This window comes from Desmodus rotundus, chromosome 1 (genome assembly GCF_022682495.2).
Source record: "Desmodus rotundus isolate HL8 chromosome 1, HLdesRot8A.1, whole genome shotgun sequence".
NCBI classification, from domain to species: domain Eukaryota; kingdom Metazoa; phylum Chordata; class Mammalia; order Chiroptera; family Phyllostomidae; genus Desmodus; species Desmodus rotundus.
In genome coordinates this window covers 29,414,510-29,440,524 of record NC_071387.1, presented here as the reverse complement: position 1 = coordinate 29,440,524, position 26,015 = coordinate 29,414,510, and the positions used below count along the sequence as shown (strand labels likewise).

General features: G+C 53.3%; 2 protein-coding genes across 3 annotated transcripts in view; one reads left to right on the top strand and one right to left on the bottom strand.

The window, feature by feature from the left end:
• Positions 1-910: 910 nt before the first annotated feature.
• IGFBPL1 (insulin like growth factor binding protein like 1) lies at positions 911-17,079 on the bottom strand. Of its 2 annotated transcripts, none has more exons than XM_053915674.1 (5): positions 16,615-17,079; positions 8,285-8,394; positions 7,304-7,420; positions 5,243-5,396; positions 911-3,057 (listed from the first exon to the last, which is right to left on the bottom strand). In XM_053915674.1, exons 1-4 carry the CDS (start codon positions 17,060-17,062, stop codon positions 5,247-5,249), a joined length of 825 nt encoding a protein of 274 aa, XP_053771649.1. In that variant the 5' UTR covers positions 17,063-17,079; the 3' UTR covers positions 911-3,057; positions 5,243-5,246. The 2 variants fall into 2 exon arrangements, with proteins under 2 accessions (XP_053771649.1, XP_053771651.1); XM_053915676.1 differs by having other exon boundaries at positions 7,349-7,420.
• Positions 17,080-24,800: 7,721 nt separating this feature from the next.
• Positions 24,801-26,015, top strand: part of LOC112304380 (stimulated by retinoic acid gene 6 protein-like) — a 32,155-nt gene continuing 30,940 nt past the window's right edge. Inside the window, exon 1 of the mRNA XM_045195287.3 lies at positions 24,801-25,187. Within this exon, the coding sequence (XP_045051222.2) occupies positions 25,168-25,187 (20 nt within the window). The 5' untranslated portion in view covers positions 24,801-25,167. The remainder of the gene's footprint in view (positions 25,188-26,015) is intronic.

Here is a 26,015-nt window from a genome sequence, read left to right as displayed (position 1 = left end):
ATGAAAAAAATCCATTTTGACTAAAAATCAGACTTTTTTAGTTCAGGTGGGAAGTGGGTACATTTGGGATTGGACACTGGCTTTCAAATTGTCTTCCTCAAGCCTAGTTATAACTCAGTTGACAACAGAAAACAGATTCGGGCTGCCTACTGCTTTTGGCGTCAAGTCCAACCTCTTCTAGTGGCATTTAGGGGTGTGGCCTAAGGCCCCCACCCGCCTACTTGCCCCCACAGCTCCCAGCAACCACAGCAGTCACTGCGCCCTGTTCACAAATGAAGCTGCACTTCTCCACCCCTGCTCCTTTCACTCGCTGTTTCCCTAGCCAGGAATCCCCACACCCACTCCAGTCCCCAGCTCAGATGCCTCCTCTTCTCTTCCAGGAAGTCTTCCCTGATCTTCCCCCACTCTGATCACAAAGCAGACATTTTGTGCTTCCTTGGAAGGACAGAGACATCATCCCACTCATCCCCTCTCAAGTCTCACCAGGGGGCTGGGCCCAGGTCCCACCCACGTTCACATCGCCAGTGTCTGCACCCCTCTGTCCTCTGGACAATGCTAGTCTGGTGCGTGTGGAAGATGACAGAGGGCAGGTCTAGTGAGTGAATTAAACCCTAGAATGCTCATACCATGGGAGACCCAAGTTCAGGGAGAGCGAGGGGAATCGGGCCAGCAGCAGACGATTGGGACTGGTTAATAACTGCACGCAAGGTGACTGGGTGGGGCTGTGACTACTGCCCAGGTGGGAGGTGAGGAGGTTGTGGGCGAGCGAAACAGGGACAAGAGGCATCAGGGTGACGAAGCACCAGTGGGACCTGGACCACCTCCAGCAGCATCCCAGCAACAAAGAGACCACAAAGACTGTCCTTAAAAACATTTATTTGCAGGGTGCAGGGGTCATGTGACATCGTCACGTCTATGAAAGTAGGTAGAAAGCACAGGTTCTCTGGGGAATCGTGTTTCCAGATGTAATGGCCACAGCATACATTCTTCCAGCCTCTGCAGAGGCCTGGGCACGCTCACCGCTGAGCAGGTGTTCAGGTGGGACAACCATGTTTTTGGTTTTGGTGAAAAGTTCAGACAGGGTAACATTTATCATGATTTTTGCACGTAATTATGATGGCAAACCCAGCCTCAAGCAGTCTGCAGGCTCGGCTGCATGCTCCCGGGGCTCCGCCCACCCTGCTCTCTGTGTCTACGTGCAGCTGTCCGATTTCGATTGGGCAGATGTGAGGGGATGCACCTGATCTCGCTCAGTGTGTGTATCTGCGGATGCACGCTGTTCTACTGCCTTCTCTGGGGCCTCGGCTTCCCTGTTTCTCCTGAGTGTCTGTCCACCCATTAGAGAGGTGGGGGTGCTGAGTGGAGATGGGCTGTGAGCAGGCCCCCAGCAGCCCCAACCTCCAACAACAGAAAGAGCTTCCACTTTGATCAGCTTCAATTCTAATTGTATTCAAAGAAGGGGTTCCAACGTTTTCAAGTCTGAAAACCACCCACCTAGTTTCACTCCTTGCTTATTCAAATGAGGAAACCAAGGTGCAGAAAGTGTTGGGAACTTGTGCAGGGTCACACAGCAGGCCAGGGCCGAGGTCCCAAAAGGTCCTCATGGTTCTAGAGTCCCAGGCCAGCCTCCTGCTGGGCAGTGTTTCACGGCGATGCTGCCCCAATATTCCAGAGGTGGGACAGCCAGCCTTAAAGGCAGAAAATGCAGGTCCAAAAGGGACCCCAAAACGGCATGCCCATAATGGGCAGCATGAGGCTCTGCTTTAGAAGGAGAGGTGGGCCTGGACAAGAATCCCTGAAACCCGTGGAGCTGGCCGCATCTTCCTTTAGGTGGTTACAAGGTCATCCTGAGAAGCAGCGCCACGCAGTGCAGAGAGTGCCGGGGGGCCGGGCACCCCGAGTTCTGGTCCTTCTCAGAGGCCTGCAGACCTCGGGCAAGTGCTTTACTCTCGGGGCCCAGTTTCTTCATCTGCGAAGGGGGAGGTGCACCAGTCCTCACCCTCCCTGCTGTCCGGGAGTGGGGCAGCGGCCACAGATGGCTTCGTGAACTTTAAGGGCTATCCACATGTGGGATCCCAATTTTAAAAATTTTAATCACCTAGGATATCTATTTTTTAAGTCCCAGATATCAAATATTTTCCTTTTTTCTTTCCTCATTTAAAAAACGCAAGCAAGCCTCATTCCTGGGTGAGGTGAAAACATTTCTAAGTGAAACATGTTCTACTGCACTCCGTTCCACCCCTCCCCCCCACCCCCCGAGAGCACGGCCAGGTCTCCACTGCCCGCTGGGTGACAGAATGCTGGGCTTGTTTGCAAGTGGACATCTTGGTCCCCAGACGCCCAGCCACGGGGCCCCTGAGTCAGGTAAACTGTTTCTTTAAGATGAGAAACCAGCACAGAGAGAAGCTACAGCCAGCTGTCCATACCCGAGCATGAAGCAACAGCCTTCGTTTTTGAGGAAATACCAGTTCAAAAAGGATGCCAAGACCACACTGCCCGTATTTTTTCCACAGGGCCACCCTACTCCTGCATGGCAGGGCTGGAAGGGCCACGGGTAACATCTAGTCCAAATGCCACATTCACAGGTGAAGAGATCAAGGCCCAGAGAGGGAAGGGACCTGTCCAGGTCACACAGCAAGTTAGAGGTCAGGCAGGGGACAGCAGGGCCCTCTCCTTCCTGCTACAACACACACTCTGTCACCGAGCCCCACTGATCAGCCGCAGACGAATGAGGTAAAGAGTCACAGCTGCCGCATGCCCCGTCTAGCCCTTTAGAGTTCCAAATGTACCGTGACGTGATCTTCCCCGGGAGGGAGCAGTTAGGAAAAGAATTCTCAGGGAGCAATTCATTTCAAAAGTATAAAAAACCACGCGCAGGCTGTTTCCCCAGTGTTTGCCCTGCTAAAAACCACGTCTGCACATGAATCTAGTTTGCACCTAGTTTTTAAAAACATACAAAAGGGGTCTTCTACAAACACGGTTTCTCCGACTTGTCACGGAGCAAAGTGATCCAGGACTTGAGTTTTCTGCCATCCTGTGATCGGTTTTTCTGAGAGCCTGGGAGGAAAGAGGGAAAAGAATTAGAGGAAAGAAGCCTGCTCTGTCGCAGCCAACTGCGTGGTGAGTGGCAGGCGTGGGAAATGACCCTCAACTTTAAATCTCCACTGGGCGAGGAGCGCTGCAGGCGATGTCTCAGGCGGACTCCAGCTTACTACGAGGAAAAACTTCCAGATGTTGGAAAACCCAGAGACGGCTCTCCTGTGGCAGTGAGCGCTGCATCTCTGGAGGGATGCAAGCAGGGCCGCCCACAGTGCACCTTGCAGAGGGAACCTGGGAACCGGGAGGTGCCGATGCTCTTAAAATTCCATGGCTCCCTTTTGAAAACTCATCTATGATGGACTGTATTCCTAGCCAGGTATCAATTCTGCTTTTTTTTTTTAAATATTTTATTTATTTATTTTTAGAGAGAGGGGAAGAGAAGGAGAAAGAGGAGGAGAGAACTATCAATGTGTGGTTGCTTCCCCATGTCCCACACTGGGGACCTGGCCCGCAACCCAGGCATGCGCCCCGACCGGGAATCAAACTGGCGACCCTCTGGTTCGCAGCCCACACTCAATCCACTGAGCTACACCAGCCAAGGCTCAATTCTGCTTTTTTAAATAAGGTATATACATATTTATACTTAAAAACTATATGTACTTAATAAAACATGGAACATATGGACACACATACATGTATGTATAACATATATGTACGCACATACAAGCATACAGGACAAAAAGTCCCAACACTTGACTTTTTGTTATATATTTATAAGAATAAAACAGAAAGTCGAGCACCAGGGCAACTGTAAAAGCCATCTCCTTGCTGCACTTCTATTTGATGACTTGGCCTTATATTTTCCTCCTCACTTCTAGGAGCTCTAACCACGTGCACCCCCATCCTCCGACCCCCTAGGAAACCGCAGTGCAGGCTTCCTCAGCTGCTCAGTGCTAAGCTGCTTCACTCGCCTCACACTCACGCGCCCCGTGTTTCCTCAGCATCACGTTCCTTGTAGTTTAATGGCGTTCACTCCTCTGTTTTCCGTGCATCCCCTACAGACCCGATGTAAGGCCTTGGACACAGAAAGTGCCTAACAGTAGTGGCTGCAGACAGAATAATACGCATGACAACCACGGCAAAGTCCTTCTGCTTTCCACAAACTATCAAGCTTGCTTCCCGTCTTCCCTGCTCTGTTAAGTACTTGCCAGCAGGCCTTGGTGCTGGTGCCCATTCAGGACAGGTCCTCCCACCCTGCAGGAGGCCGTGCCTCCCTGCCCTGGGCCTCCGGGGAGAAGAGCAGACTCCCACCCGCCTCTGTGCGGCAGGGTGTGGCCACGGGACTTGCTTGGGCCAATGGACGTAAGCAGCTGTGACAACCGTTGTGCCTGAGCAGAAACTTTAAATGAGATTGTGTGCGTGGCGTGGCTTCTTGCTCATCCCCTCTGCCATGAGAGTGGACACGTTCCACACCGGGGCTGCTCCCCCCGCTGGGTCCCTGTCACAGAAGACAACACATGGAACGGAGCCACAGTAAACCCGCCGCTTTGACGTGAAAGGTGAGCAAGAGTAAATGTTGGTGGCCGTGAACCAGCGAGGTTTGGGGGTTCTTAGGCAGCAGAAGCTGGCTAACAAGGGTTCGTTTCCTAATTTCACGGTCCACCTGTTAGCAGGGGACAGCTGCAACCCCACTCTCTCCCAGGTGACTCAGGACTCAGGCCCACCTGGCCCAGGGAGATGCAGATTCTTTGCAGATGTGCTGCTGAGAGGCACCTGGAAACGGCGGAGCTGCCGACAAGGAGGAGCCAGACAGAGACAAAAGGCTCACGCTCTCTTCTCGGTGGGCACGTTTTCACATGGGTGCTGACACCGTGTCAGTGTCTGCCCTCTCTAGGAGATTCTGGGGGAAATATTGGGTTCCACCTCGGAAACAGCAGCCTTTGGTCCTTTTCACCTTCTGGATGCCCATACTGTTCACAGCTCTTGACGCGCATGCCAGGTGGGAAGCCCAGAGTGATGCGCACGCAGAACATACCAGAGATACCACCTGCTAATGTAGCAGGTTCCTACTCTTGTTTTGTACCCTTCTGGTTTCGTTGGTTTATGTGTTCTTCTTCTTTTTTATTACACATCTTATAAACCATCTCAATTTCTTGTGCCACAAGTGAATAAATGCCCCAAATGACTTAGGACGTGTACTTACTCTGTCACATGCGGTCATCCGGAGCTGGGAAACGAAGCACTTTGTACATCCGCAGGTCACTAACTGTCACCGTGCCACGAGACTGGGCCTCCCCCAGCGCGTTGGCCGAATGGCACTGGTACACCCCCTCGTCTCCCTTTCCCAGGGGGTTGATCTAGAAACAAAGCAGGCAAATTGCTGTAGTTCCATATGGCACAGCCCAGTCGCTCCCGTATTTAGCCTTGATGAGACCGCTGAACGCTTACTCCTTTTCAGGGTAAGCGAGAGCTCACTGTCTCTCTTCTTGCCTTCCAGTGCCCTCTAACGTGGCTCTCATTTTAATGTCTCCTCTGCACTCCTGCCTTTTACTGTGAGCTACGTCGTCCTCTTTGTTCTTTTTTTATTTATTTACTTTTAGAGAGGAAGGAAGGGAGGGAGAAAGAGAGAGAGAGAAACATCAATCAGTTGCCTCTCGAACATCCCCAACTAGGACCTGGACCGCCACCCAGGCATGTGCTCTGACCAGGAATCGAACAGTGACCCTTTGGTTTGCAGGCCGGCGCTCAGTCCACTGAGCTACACCAGCCAGGGCTGGTCCTCTTACTGAAGGTGATAGGTATAGTTTATAGGTGATAGGTATGAGGAAAACATTGCAAATTAAAAGAATAACAATCTATTGCCCAAGTAATGGCCCACGAGGGCCCCTAATGCAGACAGCCTTCACGAAGTAACACCAGAGAAAACCTTTTCCTCCACACTTTCTCGTAATAAAGTATGGGAAGGTTAGGGTCCCGGGGCCCTTGGATGCTGTCTAGTCTAAAGCTCTCTTTTTATAATTGTGGACACAGAGGCTCAGATTTGAAAAAGCCATGGACCCAACTGCATTCTGAGTTTCTGAGCTGGGTGAGAAGAGTCACCAAACCTCAGACGGGTGGTGGGGCAGTGGGGAAGACCCCCCCGGAAGGCAGCCTGTCCTCCTGCCCCTGCAGAGAAGGTCCACACCAGCCCTCTCCTCTCTTGCTTCCTCTTGTTAGAGTGGCCTCTATCATTTGCGAGTCGCCCTATAGACCGGGGAGGATTTACACGCACCATCTCGTTTTGAACTTGCACCAGTGGTGGGCGAAGAGGGAGCACGGTTATCCTCCTTGTGTTCTAGGAGACTAGCAGGTAAGTCACAGGCTACTAGAGTCACGTGGCCCTTGGATGCTGTCCAATCCAAAGCCCTCTTTTTAAAACTGTGGGCCTGAAGCTCAGAGAGGTAGAGTGACTCGGCCAACATGGACCTGTCTTGTCACTCCATTGCTCCTTCAAACTCATGGCATTCCCTCCTCTTAGCAAAACTGCTGCAAGTGGCATGAGAGGACGCAGAGGTGCCATCCTCCCTCCAACTGGCCATGTGGTCTTGGGCGAGTTTCCTACGGTCGCTGTAACAAATCTCCACACACTTAGTGGCTTGAAACAACACACACACCATCTACCCTTGCTGGGGCCGAAGTCCAGCAGGGTCTCAGTGGGCCAAAATCACAATGTCAGCAGGGCTGCCTTCTTTCCAGAGGCCCTACGGCAATCGCGGCTCTTGCCTTTTCCAGTCCAGAGGCAGTCTGCATTCCTTGGCCTGTGGCCCCTTTCCTCCATCTTCAAAGCCAGCGATGGTGGGTCACGTCTTTCTCACACTCCCATTTCTCTGGCTCTCTCTCCTGCCTCCCTCTTCCACATGTAAAGAACTCTTGTGATGACCTCGGCCCCCCGACCCCAGATAATCTGGGGTAACTTCCTTATGAAAGTCAGATGATTAGCAACCTTAATTCCAGCTGCAGCCTTAACCCCCTCTTGCCACATAACAGAAACATCCACGGGTTCCGGGCCTAGGACGTGGACACCTTTCTGGGGCCATAACTCTGCCTGCCGCCGAAGGTCACCCGTGTTCTCAGGGTTATACTGCCTGCCCTGCTTCCCTGGCAGTTCTCACGGCGTCCAGTGAGAAGGGGGTAAGCGATGTGTAACGAGTTACAGAAATGTCAAGGGTGCTTTGTACGGGCCAGTCCGTCATAGCCAGTAGTCCTAAACAAACGGGATATTCACCAAAATCCAGGCTGTGGCCGCGTGGTCGGAGGGGCCCCCTCGCACCTGGACAGCTATATTGACATGGTCCCCAGGCAGGTCCTCCAGCACCTGGGTGCCCTCAGGAGACTGTGTCACCTAAAGAGGACAGGAAAACCAGGAGGGGTTTAGTAAAACCGGGCACTTCCGGGTACATGCCACCCCACAGACACCCTCGCTGTCTTCATCTCCCCGCTGACCCGAAGGCCAAAACCCTACTAGCTCTTGCTCCTGTTGAAATGTCTGTTGCTTTTAAACCCCTAATTATGCGCAGACAGCACACCCCGACGGACAGCAAAGATGTGGACCCCACCACTGTCTCACGGAAGCAGTTAAGAACACCCCGGCCCTTCTCTGGGCTCTTGTGACAAGGGGATGACTTCTGCTGTGACTCACGCTCGTCTCTCAAATACTGATCTGCAGGAGGATCTAGTTTGGGAACGGGACTGGGTTAGCTGCCACCACGCATGTTTCTAAAACCCAAACCCAGTGAAGCAGCCTCTGGCTTCATTCCAGCTGATCCAGGCTAGACAACCAGCAGAACTTCCTGGACGGCTAGGTGGCCAAGAGAGCAGATGCCACAGGAAGGATGGATGGCAGCTGCCCTCCTCTGGGGAGAGCTTTCGGGGAAAAGTTTTGTGGCATAAACCTGCAGGCAGAGGAATGGTATATAACAGGGGTGTCCAACCGACGGCCCAACACAAAATCCTAAGTTTTCTTAAAACATGATGAGATGTTTTTGTGATCACGTGTCACAATGTATCTAATGTGGGGCCCAAGACACTTAACTCTTCTTCTCCCAGTGTGGCCCAGAGATGCCAAAAGGTTGGACACCCCTGTAAGGTATCCTTTTAAAATCCGCGGATCCACACAAAAAATACACACAGAAACACACTTAGAAGAAAACATTTACACCCCCGCCCCCACACACACACGTACGCACGAGTTCTTGGCTGTAAGTACCTTCCTCCACGTGATGACTGGGGGCGGCGCGGCCCTCACCTCACAGGACAGGTGCACCTGTGCCCCGGTGACGTTGTGAACACTTCGGGGTGGAATGACGACCACAGGAGCTGGGTGGCGAAGACAAGGAAGCACAACCGTTACCCTGCCAGGTCCCAAGGACCCCACTTCTACAATTCCCTGCCTGCGAAGAGCCTGCTGGGACAGACTACAGTGGGGAGAGCAGTGGCCGACCAAAGCTCTCCACGCACAAAGAACAAACTCTCAGGCAAGGAATCATGGGAACGAGATTGACTCAGACCCTGAAGGATGCCTACCTGTTTCCTCACTCATCGTCTTTGTTCTACCGACAGGAAAACAGGGACCCAGAGAGAAAAGGCAACCACCTAAAATCAGGCAGCATGTCTGTGGCAGAGCTCCGGTCTCATCACACTCCCCCCGGCCCGGCTGCCATCTGCTGTCGGCTCAACGACAGGATAGGGCTCTGGGAGGGGCTGGTGTCGCTTCAGCAACAGCAGTCTTCTAACAGATGGGCCTTTCTCCTTTCCCGTGGAGGGTGTTTCAAAGAATAGTCATGTAGAACAGCTGCATCCACCCCAGAGCGGAGACCCCCTGCGGCCCTTTCAAGACGCTCATTTGCATATCACAGACTCACAGACGCCACACTTGGCCTCCCCCACAACACACCCTCCCACCCCCAGTAGCAAAACTGCTGGCCTGGAAGCTGTATAGAGACTGGGAATCAGGTGATGTGGATGGAGGCTGCCAGAGCATTGCAGAAAGGAGAGGGAGGGAGCTCGTGGGCTCACTGGATGGGACTGGAGAGCATGCGGGCACCTGAATTAGGAATTCTCAGCTGACACTCCACTCTCCTCCCTCCTCTCTGTGCCTGGCATCTGCTCTGCCCACACTGGGACTAAAAGAATCAAGTCCATCGGTCCTTCAATGTACCTGCCTCTGTGTGGAATACACCCCCTAGCCCACAGGTGGATGGCTTCCCATCGTGCAGCGCTTGGGAGGGTGTGTTCTAGTCCAGGACCAGTGGCTCTGCACTGCGTTCGCCTGCTGAATCCGAGCCTGCCTTGCAGCCCAGGTGCTTCCACCTGGTCTCACCTGCACAAGAAGGCAAGCTTGGCCCACCCTTGCACCTGACCCCATGGTGTCTTAGGCAAGGTGAAATGCGGTCCTGGGAGAGGAAAATGCTCTGTTTGGTTCTGCTTCTTCTGTGAGATGCGAACAATACCCTTCACAGGGCACTCGCTGGCCTTACCACATGACGAGTGTGGAAGTGACGGTTTCAGTTAGCGTGATATGAAAGTGGGGGTCAGAAGCAGGTCTGGTACACAGATGGCTGGGCGAGGAAACGCAGGACAAATAAAAGAGCAAACACATTCATTCTCGAGCCACCTGACCACAGAGAGTGTGGACTCCTGGGGCTTCCCTGGTGACTCAAGGACAGTGCAGCAAGCCAGCCTGAGAGAGGAAAAGGAGAACAAAGAGAGGGAGACTGAAGGCTGGAGGGAAAGGGGAGGGGACGGGACGCAGAAAAGAGGCTGGTCTGGCTCCTTCGGACAAACTGGGAAGCAAACTGTCAAGCGGATGCCAAAAACGAAAAACAAAACCCAACTTTGGGAAACTGTCTTAGAGCTGCAGAGTCTCAAACAGAGAAGCCTAACTCCCCAAGACCCTGTGCCGTGTCTATGAGGTGCTCATCGAGCCTCCACTTGCATGCGTCTAGTGACAGAGAGCTCACTACCTACGGAGCCAGGCCCTTCCATCCTTGGAGGGCTCTGCAGGTAAGAAAGCTTGCCCTCACTGAAGCTAAAACCCACCTCCCTGTGCCTCCCACCAGTTTATACCAGTGCTGCCCTCTGAAGCCCTACAGCCCCCTGGGTGTCCCAAGGGCCGCCGGTGAATGGATAGAGGCGCTGCCCTTCTCCCCCACAGGCTTCCTCCCCCGCAGCCTGGGCAGTGCACTCCTTCAGCTGTGCCCATCTCGCCGCCCTCTAAGCACCAAACCCCTACCACAACCCTGAGCAGAGCCAATGTCCCCTGCAGTGAAGCAGGGTCCTGGGCTTCTAACACTGCCCGACGTGCCCCAGCCACCTGCCTGGCCGCCACAGAGCACCACAGGAGCCCTGCTCTCTGGCAGGGGCCCCACCTGCACAGACTGACAAAGAGGGTCTGATTTATTCACGTCCTCCTGCCAGCGCGTCTCCCCGGAGCCCAGTCCGATCCTCGGAGGGCTCACTGTGGGGACGGCCAGAACCACGTCTTATTCCAGGGCCCTCCGCGGGTTCCAAAGGGACGCTTAATCAACATGTTTTACTTCCATGCATGTAAAGTCATAAATTTTAAATGAGATTTCATCAATCCCTTTCAGGCCTAAATGAATAAACCAGTAAATCACATTTCACCTTTCTCTCCTTGCATTTTCCTCTCCCTCTCTTTCAATAACTACACTTGAGACAGCCTGTCTTGGAAATTCTGACTTTGCCACTGATTTCACGGCAGAAAGTGCCATTTGTTTTACAAAAGAGCCCCCTACGTTGGATGACAGAGTGGCATTCAAATTTTTATTTTAAATTTCCATACGGTACATTCGCTCTTTCTGGTGCACAGTTCTAGTTTTGACAGATGCCCACAGTCGTGCAAACACTACTGTAACCGAGACACAGAACAGTTATCTCGAACAATTTCCTCCCGTGTCTCTTTGTCACAGTCATCTGTCTTTAATTTTGACACGTCTGATTTTAAATTGAAAATATTTTTTTATCCCTAATAGCTCTTTACAACCAGCCATCATCACCATCGTAATATTGGTAACAAGGCCCCTGGCTGACACTGCAGGCCTGCTGCGTGCTGGGCACGCCTCTGTTTCGGGGGTTGTGAACCCTCCGGCCTCTCCAGCAGTCCCACCAGCTGGGGAAGTGAGCCAGGGCCACCCAGCCTGAAATGTGGGGCGATGCTACAGGCCCAGCCCCAGGCTCTGGCCCCAGGTTCTGTCCACACCAGCTTGCCTTCTCCTTGTGTGACACTTCCACGTACCCTACTCTCTTCATCCTCACACCAGCCCCGCATTTGTCCCCATTTTACAAATGAGAAAACCAAGGCTCTGAGAGGTGATGTGTGTGGAGGGACAGGGACTTCAATCCAGGCCCCTGAGTCCATTAACTCCACACTGATTTTGAGTGAAACATCTGTCATTCTTGTGTGGATGCCCTTCTAGTGGAAGAAAGCATTCCTTGGTGATTGTGTTGGGGGCCCCCAGGACAACCCCTAGGTTCCAAGATTTGCTGGGGGGACCACGAGACCCAGCACAGTTTTCCTTACAGCTATGATTCATCACAGCGGAAAGAGACAACGCAGACCAGCAGAGGGAAAAGGCACATGGATTCTGACAACATGTGCAAAATGCCACCTACCAGGGAAGCTCGCTAGATACTCGGGGCCTGATGGCTGTCACTGGGGCCGGTCACCTAGGCTCCCTCTGCCTGCTACGGACGGCAGTTCCAGGCCCCCAGACAGAGAGCAGGTGCCCAGCTGTCCTTTGTTCAGTGCAGGCAGTGAGCCACCACCACCAGTCCTGAAACCCTGGTCCCCAGACACCAGCCGCAGGCCGCTCTTGCCGGCAGGCCTGTGTGAGGGTGGGTATACAGCTACGCTGACCCCTTTCTGCCCGGGGATGAAACCCCTCAGGCTTCACCCCAAGCGAACAGCTCCTGTGAAGACACCATTGAATGGGTGACGTCCTCAACACCAGCAGGGCACTCCCAGCCCTACTGTCCCCAAGGGCTCATTCGAGGGCGGCACTGGGATGCTCAACGCCATGACCACCGCAGGCAGGAGGAACCCACGGTCAAATCCTATCTCTGCCACACCCCAGCACTATGATGTGGCCTCAGTTTCTTCTTTAAAATGAGCCTGGGAGTCCACTCTCCCCCCGCCCTCCTCCCCTCCCCACATGCTGCTGTGAGGAGGTTACCACACCCCTTGCCAACTGTAAAGACTTCCACGGAGGGACCTGGGCACTCGGCAGGTTATGGCACCCTGAGGGTAGGGCCTTACAGTAGCCAGGGCACCACCCCCCTGGAAGAGCCAGGGCCTCCCTTCCCACCTGCCTCTGACTGGAGTCATGTAGCTCTCAACAGGGAGGACGGTGCCTGGTCGGCCCGGTCTGTGAATGTGCCAGCTTTGTCTCTCTAGCCCTTCCTTGCTAGAATGCCTGTTTCCTCTGTTCACGCCAGCAACAGCCCTGGAAACGCTGGGACAGCACAACTCTGCCCATCGGGGGACAGACAACAGTCACCCAGGCGTGTCCCGACAACGGCAGCTCTGTGGATGGGCAAAATGTGCCAAGGGAATCTCAGATGCCCAGGGGTCCAGTCACCAGCCACAGGAGCGTGGGCAGCTTGCTCACCACTTCCTCCCGATCTGCAAATGAAGGTGACGACTTCAGCCCTTGTCCCCCAGAGCGCAGGGAGAGATGGGTGTGACTGCATTACTAAATGTGCGGATCTGTACAAATCAAAGGGATCCGTATCATTATTACAGTGTGTGGGGATCTGTCCCCCTGCCCCGTCAGCTACGTCCTTGATAGCTGGAACGAACGACCTTCCCAAATGCCTCTGAGATTTCTTTCGAGTTAATGGTGCTAGGGAAAGAAAGAATATCAAAGTCATCCCCTGGGGCCCCACCTACCTGTAGGAAAGGGCGCACCACCAAAGGGTTTACTGACCAACGCACTGAGCAGCTCCGATAATTTATGCTAATAGTCACGTTACAACGCAGAAGGAGAAACAGCTTAATCCTGCTCCCTGCAGCCTGCGCCTCAAACCCCTCCCTCAGCATGAAAGGCTTTTGAGCAGGAGACCCCCCCTCCTTTGTCCCTCTCACGAAGTGGCATTCGCCGCCCCTCCTGGTTACCTGGTAACACATGCTTCACAAAGACAGATTTCTAAGTGGAGCTGGAATTTCAACCGAGGTAAATTTGCTAAGATTCAGGATCTCAAGAGCTCACAGAAGCCTCAGGGGCTCAGTGGCCGGGTGGGCACTGACATGGGACCCTGTTTCTATGTAATTTTGCACTCAAAACAGGACATCAACCTGCTGTCTGCAGGGTCTGACCCCCTCCCAACGTCAGCAAGTGGTCACAGTGCATAGATGCAGCCTTTTAAAGTGATGACAGCGATGACAACTTAATGCCAGGCGACCTGACAGTTGAGAAAGAAAACCAATAGTTTAGTATGGAATGGAGCTTCGCCCCTGAGCCTGGAACTAAACTACTCTGGGCCTCAGCTCCGGGTGGCTGCCCCGCAGGGTCACTGCTCACACTCACCACAGGACCTCCTAGCTCTGTGTCTTGGTTCATGCTGTGCCTCTCCCCCTCAGCCCAGGAACGTTCTACTCGTCCTTCAAGGCTCCATTCATATGCCTCCCCTTCTGTGATGCTACCCTGTTCCTCTCAGGAGCCATCACCCAGTGCTAAACAGGAACCGGCAGCAAACCTTGGGTGGGGGGCGGGGGAACTAGAAGGTAGATCTGGCCTGAGAAACCCTCCAGGCTCAAGAGCAGCCAATTTGCAGCACCTTCCGAATTGGTTGCCAGAGGGCTAGAGGTGCATGGCCCCACTTGAGAAGAGCCAGGAAAACCCAGCCTGGAGGCCCAGCTCAGCTGGGAAATAGCCAGGTGGCTCCAGGGAGTACCCCCTGCTTTCCCTTCTATGTAATGGGAGTGAGACCTGGCCAGGGTAGTTGTGAAAATCGAGCAAGAAGATGGGATGCAAACGCAATTTCCAACAGTAAAGAATGAATTATTCATATGTGGGAACACAGTGGGTCTTCAATAAATGTGTGTTGATCAGAGGATTACTTGCATTAGGCATTTTGGGTCATTTCAGAGCACAGGAGGAAAGGAGGCATTTAAGCCTGAAAACTGTTTCCAAATGCTCCGGAGAGGCACGTGTGAGAACACCTCCCACACTGGGTGGAACTTAATACATATTTACAGACGCACCGCTCCACTAAAGCCAGGAGTTCCCTTGTTGAAGGAGCAGGCGAGGCACCACGGAGGGGTGGTTTTATCGCCAGTACTGAGGCAGTGCGGCCGCTGCTGGGACTCAGTCTGCTTCCTTTCAACCGGGGTCCCCAGGGGCGTCGTTAAAAAGTGCTTCTGCTGTGTCCTCTGAATAGAGGATGGCTTTAGGGCAGCACAGAGTGGGGTGCCACTTTTGCCTTAGTTGTTCGCTAGGAAAGATGCCCTGTCCACAACCTCTTGATTGACCAGGACACAAGAGGCAGGGGCCAGACAGACACCTCAGGACAAAAAGCAACGGGAAAACAGTGCCAGGTTGATGGGAGATTCTGGGGAGGCCTGATGCCTGTCACTAATGGGATCATTAAAAGCAGCTTCTGTATGGCCTCCATTTGGCTCCCTGAACATCTTTACGCCCGGGGCTCGTGCCTGGGGTGCGCCTCAGGGCCCATAGATCAGAGTGGAGGGGCTGTCACATTTACTTGTCATTTGGTAATTTTCAGTGAATTAGGAGTATGGGGTTTCCATCTGCCATCTGGCCTCACTCTGGTAACCATGGCAACCACCACCTGCCTGACTTAACTCTATCAAGTCCTGTCCTCAAAGAGCACAAAACAGGGTATAGGGGACTTGGGAGCTGGTCAGGCTGTACTGGTCACCGTGGTCAGTCCCCTGCACTGCTCCCCCCTCCCCCGCCACCGGAGTCTCAATCTGCTCCCCGTAATAGCAGATTGGGTAAATGTCTTAAACATCTTCAAGGCATCTCTCTTGGGAACAGAACACCACTCCAGGGAAGTATCATCTGACACCATCTACGCCGGCAGATTCTGGGGACCTGGTCAGCACTTATGTCTCCTGTGCGTGGAGTGAAAGTATTACCTGTCTGCAGACAAAGAGACCCGCCTGTGAATGAACTGCTGAGGAAAGCAGATTGTAAAATCGAGTGACAGGAACTGGGAAAAGGAAGGAAACAGGACTGTTTACGTGCCACGGGGCAGAAACAAAGGGGCCTCAACAGTGGCTCCACAGGGGCTGACACAGCCCAGGGAGGGCATGGGCCAGCCCAAGGTCACTCAGGGAAACAGCAGCACAGGAAGTGCCAGCCAGCTCTCTCCTCCATGGGAGCCCCCACTCGGAATAGCCAGTGGCGATTTTCCCGTGCTCCAGGGAGGCTGCAGCGCGGATGGGCTGCACACAGTTTTCATGTTTCTGGGGCAGGAGGCTCCCTGCCCCGTCTCCGACAACACAGCAACTTGCGTCTCCTGGACATACATCTGCCCGGAATGCCTGGGAGAAAATAATCATTGAAACTTCCCAATGCCTGTTAAGGCCTCCCCCCCACCCCCAAGTCCTCCTTGTTGGAGCTGAAGTCACTACACTGACTTAGGCATTTAGTTAGGACTTGATCTCCAGGCATGGGCCAGAACCCCAAGCTGGACTCCTTGGGACTCACCCTAGACTCTCCACTGCCCCCTCCAGGCAGCGTAGAAAGGGGCAGTTCTTCAAAATACAATGGGCCAGCAGGGTGCTTCTCTGGGCATCCCTTTACTAAGGTTTTGGTTTATCTTTGTTTGGTTTTTTAAAAAGTACATGTAGAAGGTGGGCAGCAATTACACCCACAGGCAACTTTACTGTGATGTTAATGAAGTTTAAGCTTCTAGGTCCCAGGCAATGATAAATTTTCGATTCCTTTACTTAAAGTGGACCTTCCAAATTATATAAGCCTTAGCCCCACAAAACCTGGATCTGCCCCTGAAGGCACTATAATCTTTTCAGAGCCTAGGTCTGCAAATGACTTACCTGCCCTAAGTGGGAGCTCCCTCAGGAATCCCCAGCAGGGTCCCAGCCCTGGTGCTCAGCTCCAGTAAATCCCAAGTTCTGGTCGGGAGCTCCTTCTCCTCTGGCTTCTTCACGTCCCCTCCCTCTCCATTCAAACAACCCACACCCAGGAACTTGAACTCAATGAGGACCTCCCACTCTCAAACTCCCAGTCTTGTAGAGGCAAACATACCAGGCCTGTGAATAACTGCATCAGCAAGTACTTAAGTACCAAAAGGGACAGCAGGCTCCCCAAATTCCCACCAGCTCACTGTCTGGTGTCTCCATGAACTTGGTAAGGGAGGGTGTAGCATGTGAATTCCTGCCCCAGCCTCCTTGCGCCCACTGCCAGATAAGAAAAACTGCCTAGGCAGCGTTGGCGCTGGGAGGTGAGGAGGGACGTTCTTTCCCCAATACCCCAGAGGTCTAGGGTCCCCCTTCCTCCCACCACAGCACTGCCCAGCGGAAGCCCGACTCACCAAATTCACAGGGGCCGTCGCGTGCCTTGTGCAGGTGGCCTGGGCGCGCGCGGGGCGCGTGCCGGGCGCGCAGGCGCAGTGCGCAGATGCTGGGATAGGAGCGTCCGTCGGAACCGCAGACGGCGCCGCGCTGCGCGCACACGCAGAGCCCGGTGCCCTCGGGCGCCGCCCCCGCGGCGCGGCTCGTGCACACCAGCTCGGGGCCACAGCGCCCGCCAGCCGGGCCCCCGCAGCTCGCGCCCTCCGCACCCAGGCAGCGCGCGCAGCAGCCGCACTCGTCGCGCGCTGGAATCCCGGGCGCCGGGCAGCGCGCTGGCGCTGGACAGCGCTCCGGCCTGCACGGACCGCACTCTGGGTGCCGGCCGCCAGCGCGGAGGAGCCGGAGGCCGGGGGCCAGCGGCGGCAGCAGCAGAAGCAGCAGCGGGAAGAGCACGGGTGAGCGTGGCATGGTCCGCTCCGGGACAGCAGTAGCGCCTGTGCTTCGCTCTCCGTTCCGCGCGCACAGCGCCGCCACCCCACCCGCCCCGCAGCCGCTGATTGGCCGGGCCTGCACCGCGGGGTGCCCGCAGACGGCAGCCCGGCCCGGGACCGGAGCGGCGGGGTGGGCTCCCAGCTGCCCGGGTTCGGAGCCAGAGGGATGTTTGTAGACCCGCTGTCGGACACCCAAGGGTAGTAGGAGCGGGAACTTGCCTTAAGTCGCTATGGTAGAGCCAATATTGTACACAAGGCTGGCTCCAAATATTATGTCCTTTAATCCTCTTAGAAGTATGCGCCATTGTATTTTGCATTTTGTAGTTTTCAAAGTTATATTTTAAAAAAGGAATATATGGTTTAAAATTTCAGAGTTTACAAATGAATGTAACGGTATAAAGAGGGTTTCCCTTCTCCTGCGTCCCAATTCCCCCGCCCAGCCTCAAGAGGCACTTCTTATCAGGTTCTTGGTGTACCTTTAAGGAATTTTGCTTGCCTATAAAAAACACGTAATTATATAGCCCCTCTCTTTAAACATACACAGACACACAGTAGCATGCCCTATACATTACTCGGTGCTTGGTTTTCCCACCTATAGTATTTCCCACAGTTTCCCCACCTCTTATGCCTGAAATCAACCCCTTTTACAATCAGTGGAGCATTAATTAGTTCCCCTCCCCTCCCCTTAATGCTGCATAAAGTCGTGGTACATCTCTGCTTAGGAGTGATTTGGGTGAGATACGGCCATCTATTTAGGACTGGCTTTGGAATTTTAAACTTTGCACAGCATTTAATTGCGCGAAAACTGCATTTATTCAACCAGTTGTTTTTGGTCCTATTGTTACTACAAGTAACGCTGTGTGGGATGTCCTGGCGCACACGTGTCAGCATATCTGTGACTTAATGGGGAGTGCACGTTGGAAAGGCACCGTGGAACAGGCTCTTGCAGCCACTTACTTATTCATGCGGTCTCCAGGCCTGCCCAGAGCCAGGTTCTGTGTGCCGAGTCTGGCAGAGGACTCAGACAAAAACACAAGGGAGTCTCGATTGCTGGAATTTACGTGTGGCCACATGAAGACAATAGACGCAGGGAGGGAAGTGCTGACCAGGCTTCATGGATGGCTTTTCTTCCCTTCACCCCCTCGCCCTCATTTGTCCCATGTTGCTTGCTTGCTTTCTCTGCACTCCTAGAGACGGAGAAAGCCTCTTGGAGTCTAGGATGACCAGCCACAGTGCTCTTGGGTGGTGTCCATCTTGCTTTTCAAGCCCAGGCCCTTCCCAGTTTGCAGGGGATGCGTTACCCCCAAAAGGAGCCCCAGCAGAGGCCACTTTATGTGGTGGTCAGAGCAGGGCCAGCTGCCTGGCCCGCTCCAGCTCTTCCCTTACAAGCAAATGCATGGGACGGGTATGGTCAGGCTTCGTGGGGTGGAGGTAGGGGGTGATGAGGACTTAGTATGACAATGTCAGTACAGCACTCACCATGTGCTTATTAATGCTCGGTTTCATCCAGAGGCTGCTGCCTTGAACCTGGCATGGCCTTTTAAAGTACTTACACTCCTTGACTCTCTGTGCCCTTCTGTGAATCTCTCCTAAGGACATATCACTACGTGTGAAGATTTCATTCTGGAGTTGGTCACTACAGCAGCAACTTGGAAACAATCTAAATGCCCACTGGTAGGCAATGGTTCAGTAAGTGATGGCACCTTCAACGACAGAGGACTAGGTGGGCAATGAAGAGGAGGAAGGAGAGTAGGTTGACTGAAACAAAAAAATGTCTGTAATATACTGTTCAGCGAAATAGCAATTGTAAGTTTCATGTCACGTGTGATGGCATGTTTGTACACATGTAGTCATATGTATAGGAAGGAATTCGAGGTTGTTTAATGATGTGAAGGAAACACCTATAATGTTAAATGAATAAAGCAGGACTGGAAAACAAGAGAGATAAACTCCATGCTGCATTTCAGGGACATCCTTCCTGGTAAGTTCAAACTTTCAAATGGTCATAGCTGTCCAAAAAGAGAATGGACTACTCCACAGGTAGTGAGCTCCCTGTCAGTGGGAGAGTTCAAGGATGCGACTTGGCAAGGAGTATGGAGGGGATAAAAGAATCAGGGGTTGAGTGAGAGGATCTTTACATCCTTCACTCTGAGCCACCATTCTCGCCGCACAGTGTCTGACCCTGAGACCTGGGCTGTGTGAAATGTGGTCGTGATGGGCAAATAAATGTGTGCGGGAATGATTTGCCTGCTTTCATGCAAACATTGGTTTAATAAATGGCGTCAGTATTAGGAAATTAAGGAGTGCTTCACGCAGGTTGGGATACACAATCGAAGAGGCACAATTTACACCTGATCCATGTGCCTTTTCAGTAGTAGGGAGAGCATTATATCAGCGACTCTTTGAGAAGATGGTTGGAAGACTCACTTTCCAACCTGAGCCTGTGGCATCTGAGCAGAGAAAACATTCCAAAGCTTGCAGGTGATTAGCATCTATTTCCTTTTTAAAGCCGCCTTACAGCCCATAGCAAAGTGAACCCTGGTTCCCAGAGCACCAGTTAACACCGTAGGCCCATAGAATTCTGGGGAAAAGTGGGGGTGAATTCTCTCAGCAGGGAAGAGAGTTGAGGCCCCGTCTATTGTCTGGCAAGGGTAAGGAGGCTTTCTGGAAAAGATGCTTCCTAAACCGAATCCTGGGGAGACGGAAGGTGGTGTCCGGAAGGCGGGCAGAGAGAGGGAACCGTGTGTCCGCAGGCTCGAAGACCAGAGAGAACGCGGTATAGTCAGGAACAAGGAAAAAGCTCAGCCAGGCTGTAGAGCTATGTGGGGGTGTGGAAGCTCGGGAGGCTGGAGGTGAGGCTGGAGGTGAGGCTGGAGAGGTCTGGGAGGGCCAGATCATGGGCCTTGCCTGGCCTGCTGGATACAGTGGGACCCAGGCTTGGCGCTGGTAGCTCAGGACTGTATTACTGTCTGACAGACAGATACTTTAAATGTAGGGGGAAGGGGAGAGCATATTCCCACGGGGAGCAAGGGAATAAACCTGCAGAAAGTCTTTCCTGGTTCTCCATTCTTCCCTTCAGCATTTTTTCCCCCAGGGGTTCAACCAAAATGCAAGGTTTGTGTTGTGGCCACACATACAAATCGCCACCTTGTGGACAGCATAGGGATTACAGATCTAGAAGTTCCTCATTCATTTGTTGAATACATATTTTCTAATAATTCTAATGAGGCAAAGTGCTGGATAAGGCGCTTTAGGTCTGGAGGAGAGGAGACATGCGTACAGATAATCGCCGAATGCTCAGAGGTGTGAGTCTGCCTGAAGCAATGGAGTGAGTGAGGGAAGTCTGGGAAGGCTGCACAGAGGTGACATCCGAGCTGTGTTGGAGAGGGAAAAAGGGTCTTTCGAAATCACCTCTGACGTCCTCACTTTACACAGGGGGTCACTGCAGCCGAGGATAGGATGGGCCTTGGTCAAAGTCATGCAGCTCTTCAGGGCAGCACTAGGGTAGGTTTCTGGGTGCCCCGGCCCAGAAACAACCTGGGCCTCACTGTGGCTGGCCTTTGGTTTCAGTGGGCCCCCCTCCTGGTGCCCTAGAAATGGCCTCTGCAGGGTCTGGTCTGCTGCTCTGTCTCTGCCCTGCTGTGCCACCTCAGCCGTTTGTCCAGCCTGCCTCCTGGTGCACTGACCTCTCCCTTCATTCTCTGTATTCCATCAGAGATCAATTGAGAAGCACCAAAACCCCCTCCAGGGCGGACTCTGTGCCTTAGCCCAGATCTTGGCCAACCTGTGTCCCTGGAGTGTCTGTCCTTAGGGACTAGCATACTTCTTGGCCCCTGGGTACGTGGTAGATACCTGTGACATAAGTAAACGAGCGAGGACGGGGGAGGTGCTTGGCGCCTGAGAGGTCAGCCCAGCCTTCCTGTGCATGATCCAGAGCTGAGTCTGGTCCGGGAAGATGACCTGGGGCCACATCACAAAGGGCACTGAATGCCCAGCTCAGGAGCTTGTCTTTATTCTGCCCGTAGGAGGAGCCAGTCCTGTGAGTGACAGGATCGGAACACAGGTTAGTTTCGTTCTTTTTCAAAGGGAGAAAAACGGTTTGTAGTCAAGGGTCATACCCACCCCAGAAAGCCGCCGATATTACTTAATGGAGAAATCGCACTAGGTCTTCCATATATCTGGGTTCCTTTGTTTCTAAGTTTAATAATTAAGCCGTATGTCTATAGAATAAAGAGAGGCTGTCCTGTGATAAGCTCCCAACTACTCGGGAGGCAAACACAGCCTTTAGGATTAACTGCTGAATTTCCTTCTGCCATGCCACCTGAACTCTGAACCCTGCTGGATTCAGGGCTCAAACACAGGAACCCTTCCGAAGCTGGGCCCTGGTACAGACAGTCATCTGTTTCCTGGTTCTTTGCCAACCGACTGCAGTGTCTTCTCGTGGCTGCTGGGAAGAGGTCTCCGGTGCAGTAACCTGGATGAGTGCAGGACAAGTGTTCCAATGCACCAAAGCTTCAGAAAGGAATTGCTGTGCATTGGACAGGAGAAGTGATGTTCAAACATGTGTGGGTTAGAATGGTGGAGTAAAGCGAATGTTGACATATTCTCCAGATCATGTTAAGTTCTGCCTTTGGGTTCAATACTCAACTGAGAAAGTATGAGAGCAGGAAAATGAAATCTATCACGCAGGTTTGACTTCAGGTTCAGAAGGGGTCATTATGGAGCATGGTAGCCCCTGAGACATGGGTCTTGATTAATGTGGGTGAAATGTTGCTAAACTTGAACATTTCATAACAAGTGTCTTCGTGTTTCTCCTGCTGTAAGGTGGCTGCCTTCCCAACCTCCCCAGGGTGGTCAGTGGCAATTCAAAGTGAGTCTTCTTTAATGGTGTGAAGAGGGGAATGGCAGGGTTGTGAGGAACACCAGCATGATAATTCAAGAATTTAGAATATCAATTTGAAGTCTGGGCAGTGGAGCCAGGAAGCATCTGGCAGATGGGCACTCGTGGAAGAGAGAGCATCTCCGTGTGCCCAGAAGAAGAAGCGCTTTGCAAGTCTTTCCCCAAGCCATGCAGCATGGATGCACCAAGACCTGCTTCCAGGCAAGGGTAAGGCCTGATTCCAGAGAAAACACATTGACAGTGTTTCTTTGTTTCTAGGCTTCCGAGAAGAGAGTTATGTTGTACCTGACCTTTATATTTCTGTCATTTTCATTTTTCTTTCATTATTTTGAATTTTCAGAAGAAGCATTTCTGGGCCTTCCCCCCTGAATCCCAGACGTCATGCTGAATCAGATCTAGTTGTGACATCTAAGCCACTGAGACCTATTGGGGGAGCTGAGGCCTGGACACAGTTAACTGGGACGTGACTATGTAGTCTCATGCCAGCCGGCGCCTGGCAGAGAGCAGGTGCCCCGAATAGCTGAGGCTCACTGAGTGCTCACGAGGGCCAGGCACCCTCCTGAGCATTCCTGGGTATTAGGTCACTGCAGACGCACATGTCCATGAAGTCGGTGCAACTTAGACAAAACCAAGGGTCAGAGAGGTTACCCACGTACCGGGCCCAGAGTCACACAGCTAGTACATGGTGGAGGTGGCCCCAAGGTCTGCAGTCTGAACCACTGCGCCAGACTACCTCTCCGTGAGTGTGTCAAATAGAAAAAGGAGGCCTAGACACACACCATAAGGTAGATGTAGACCGGGCCGAGAGAGAGAGGATTATACCAGGGTGATCGGGGACACGTCGTGTCAGAAATTACGCCTAAGGTAGAGCCAATGGGCAGAAGTGGGAGAGCGGGGCCTGGGTGGGAGAAAGGGGTCAAGGCGGGCGAACACCAACGGCCTGAGTTTGTCAGCGACGGTGCCTGCTCACTGCCCCTGTGACCCCCTCCGCTCCGCCAGGGCGGCCTAGACCACGGGCGTTATGGACCGAATGGTGTCCCCACAAATTCCTATGTTGAAGCCCTAACCCCGTCTGTACCTTAGAATGTGACAGTATGTGGAGACGGTCTTTAAAGAGGTGACTAAGTTAAAATGAGGCTGTTGGGGTGGGCCCTAATCCAGTCTGACTGGCGGCCTTATGAGAAGAGGAGGTCAGGACAGACACAGACACCAGGGATGCATGTGACAGAGGAAGGGCTAGGTGAGGACGCAGGGACAAGGCAGCCTTCTGCAAGCCAAGGAGAGAGGCCTTAGTGGCAATCAAACCTGCCGACACCTTGGCTTTGTTCTTCCAGCTTCCAGAACTGTGAAATAACGAATGTCTGTAGGTTCAGCCTCCGGGTATGTGGCGTTTTGTTACGGCAGCCCTACGAGGACTGATGTAAGGGGTGTGTGACTGAGCCAAAGACAGACTGGCCTGTGTCCCACCTGGGGGGAGTGATGAACTGGGGCAGACCTTTTCTCTTGGCAGTGGGAACTGGGGGCAACCCTGGAAAGGAGCCCATGAATTTGGGGGGCAGAAGTATAAAGTATGCCATGAACTAGAGTCAGGCAGTGGTGAGTGGAAGCTGTGGGAGAGTGGAAATCGTAAGGAAACAAAGAGACTGAGCCACGGAGGGAGTAGATTGAAGCAAAAATGCCAAGAGGGAGAAATACGCTCGCGCGAGGCCTATTGGCCACGAGAGGGGAGGAACCGTTCCCAAGACTGGCTCCAGTTCCCAGCACCTTCCCGGATGGGCCCCAGCCCTTGCTGGGGAGTGGTAGGGAGCCCCTTGAACTCAGGGCGACATCAGTGGATTTCTGTTCCTTGCTCCCTAAAGATCCATGGTAGCACGGAAGGCTTTGTTTAAGGATGAACAAGCAACTTTAGAATACCTGTCAGTGTATGCAGGAAACCAGTGGAGGTTAGGCTGGAAAAGAGGGCTGAAGCAACTTCTTGGACGGCTTGGATTGGAGCGCTAGGGCTGTGGGTAAAGAGTAGGGGAGGGTGCTTGGCAGGGGGGTGACAGGTCTGAGCTGGGCTTTGGGGACAGGTGTGTGTGGACTGAGCCCGGAGCCTGGAGGCTGCAGGACCACTAGAGAGCTCTCATGATGGTCCAGGCAGGAAGTGAAGAAAGAGGGCGGGATCTGGGGCAGAAGCAGTGTGAATGGAGAATCCAGTGTATTGATTAGGGAGAGGACTAGCTGCTGTAGCAAACTGCGAAGCAGATAATGGCTCTAATATAGTAGAAGTTTATTGCTTATTCATGTAAAGTCTCAAACAGCTATTCCTGGTCTCCTCCAGTGTTGCTTCAGGGATCCAGGCTCCTTCCAGGTCATGGCTCCACCAGTCTGAACACCACCTCCACGCTGCAGAAGGGAAATGGGGACGAGAACAAGACACACCCACCCCGTCTCCAGCACAGATGGGTGGATGAGAGCTGCTGGGAGGCATAAGGAATTCAGTGAGAGAGGGGAGCTGCTGATGGACGCAGTGAACTGACAGACAAGGACACCTGGGGCCTACTTCCCATCTGGTCCCAGAAGATCACCTGGCTACAGGGTAACCATTTAAAATTCATGGGCACTTCTGATCATTGGGAGACCTTGTCACATTCTCCTCTGCATTGGCGGGTTCAGTTTTGACCTCGTCTCCAGCCCCTTCTCCCAGCACATGAGCAGCAGCCTTGTTTCCCTGGAGAGCCTTAAAGCCATTGGTTCCAGCTTCCTGGTTTATTACCTGGGGGCACAGTCCTGCTTAATTGCTGGTAATATTTTTTACAGCCAGCTGAAGAGGCCTCAGCTGCTGGGCAAAGCTCTGCTAGCTCAGGGGGCCAGTGCTCACAGCAGGCGCCAGAAGAGCCAACAGGAGCGCAGGGAAGAGGAAGCCCTGCTTTGCAGCGTGGGAAGGGGGAAGAGCTGAGGCAGGGCCAGCAGTGTTCGGAAACAAGGAAGAAGGCCGCCCACTTGCTTTCATTCTTCTGGTAAATGTTTGACCGTGTGTTTGCCTTGTCTGTGAGTTTTGTGGGTGCTGTGAAGAGAACAGGGAAGCACACTGGACTGGACTGTCGGGAGCAGGCATAACCAAGAGGCTGGAGGAGCTCAAAGAACACCCCAGAGGAGTACAGGGCTCACCGGGCTGCAGGCGGTGCTTCTCCACCGGGATGACTTCCGCGAGTGAGAGGTGAGTCCTCAGACCAGGCTTAGGACGGGTCCTGCCGCCCAAGCACACGTCCCAGCAGCTGTCTCCTGTGACCTTGGTGACTCACAAGTTTCCGTTCGTCTTCAGTTTGGAGCCACAGAGCGGAGTGGGAAGAGCCCGGGTGTGCGGTTAGAGGGCCTGGGTTTAGACCCTGGCTGGGCAGTTTCTGGCAGACGTCAAAGCCTCAGTTTCCTCACCAGTAAATCGGAAGTAATAGCCCCTGCCTACCTAGCCCACCCCTTGTGGGGATCCTATGAGAGCGAGAACGTGGAAGGGTCTTGCCCAGATGCCAGGAACGAAGAATTCTCACTCAAACATGTAAATGTCTCAGATCTAAGAACCGTAAAGACTACTCCAAACAGACACACAATAGAACCTGCGCTTTTGGGGTTACGGTGGATGCGTTTAGATTGTCAAGGGTCCCTGTGGAAGACGAGAGCGAGGACTCGGACAGGCACCCTGAGAGCCACTTGGAAAAGGGGGTCCCTGGAGTCCTGGTCACAGGGCAGGAGGGGGAGCCTGAGAGCATGCGTGGAGAAGGACATGTGGCAGCAGGCAGGCCAGAGGTCGGCTTGAAGGACAGGTGGACAGTGTGGGGGGAGTCAGCCGGGTGGGCGGGGGGCATGAACTGGAAAGCCCGAGGGAACTGGTCTCTTCCTCCCCTGTCTTCAGCTGGGCTCCCTGGGCCCAGAGGGACAAGGGCAGTGATGTGGTAGGACGTGGACTTTCAGGAGGGTCAGCCACAGGGTGGAGAATGGATTGGAGGGAGCAGTGCTGGACGTGGGAGACCTGGCAGGAGGCTGTTGTTGC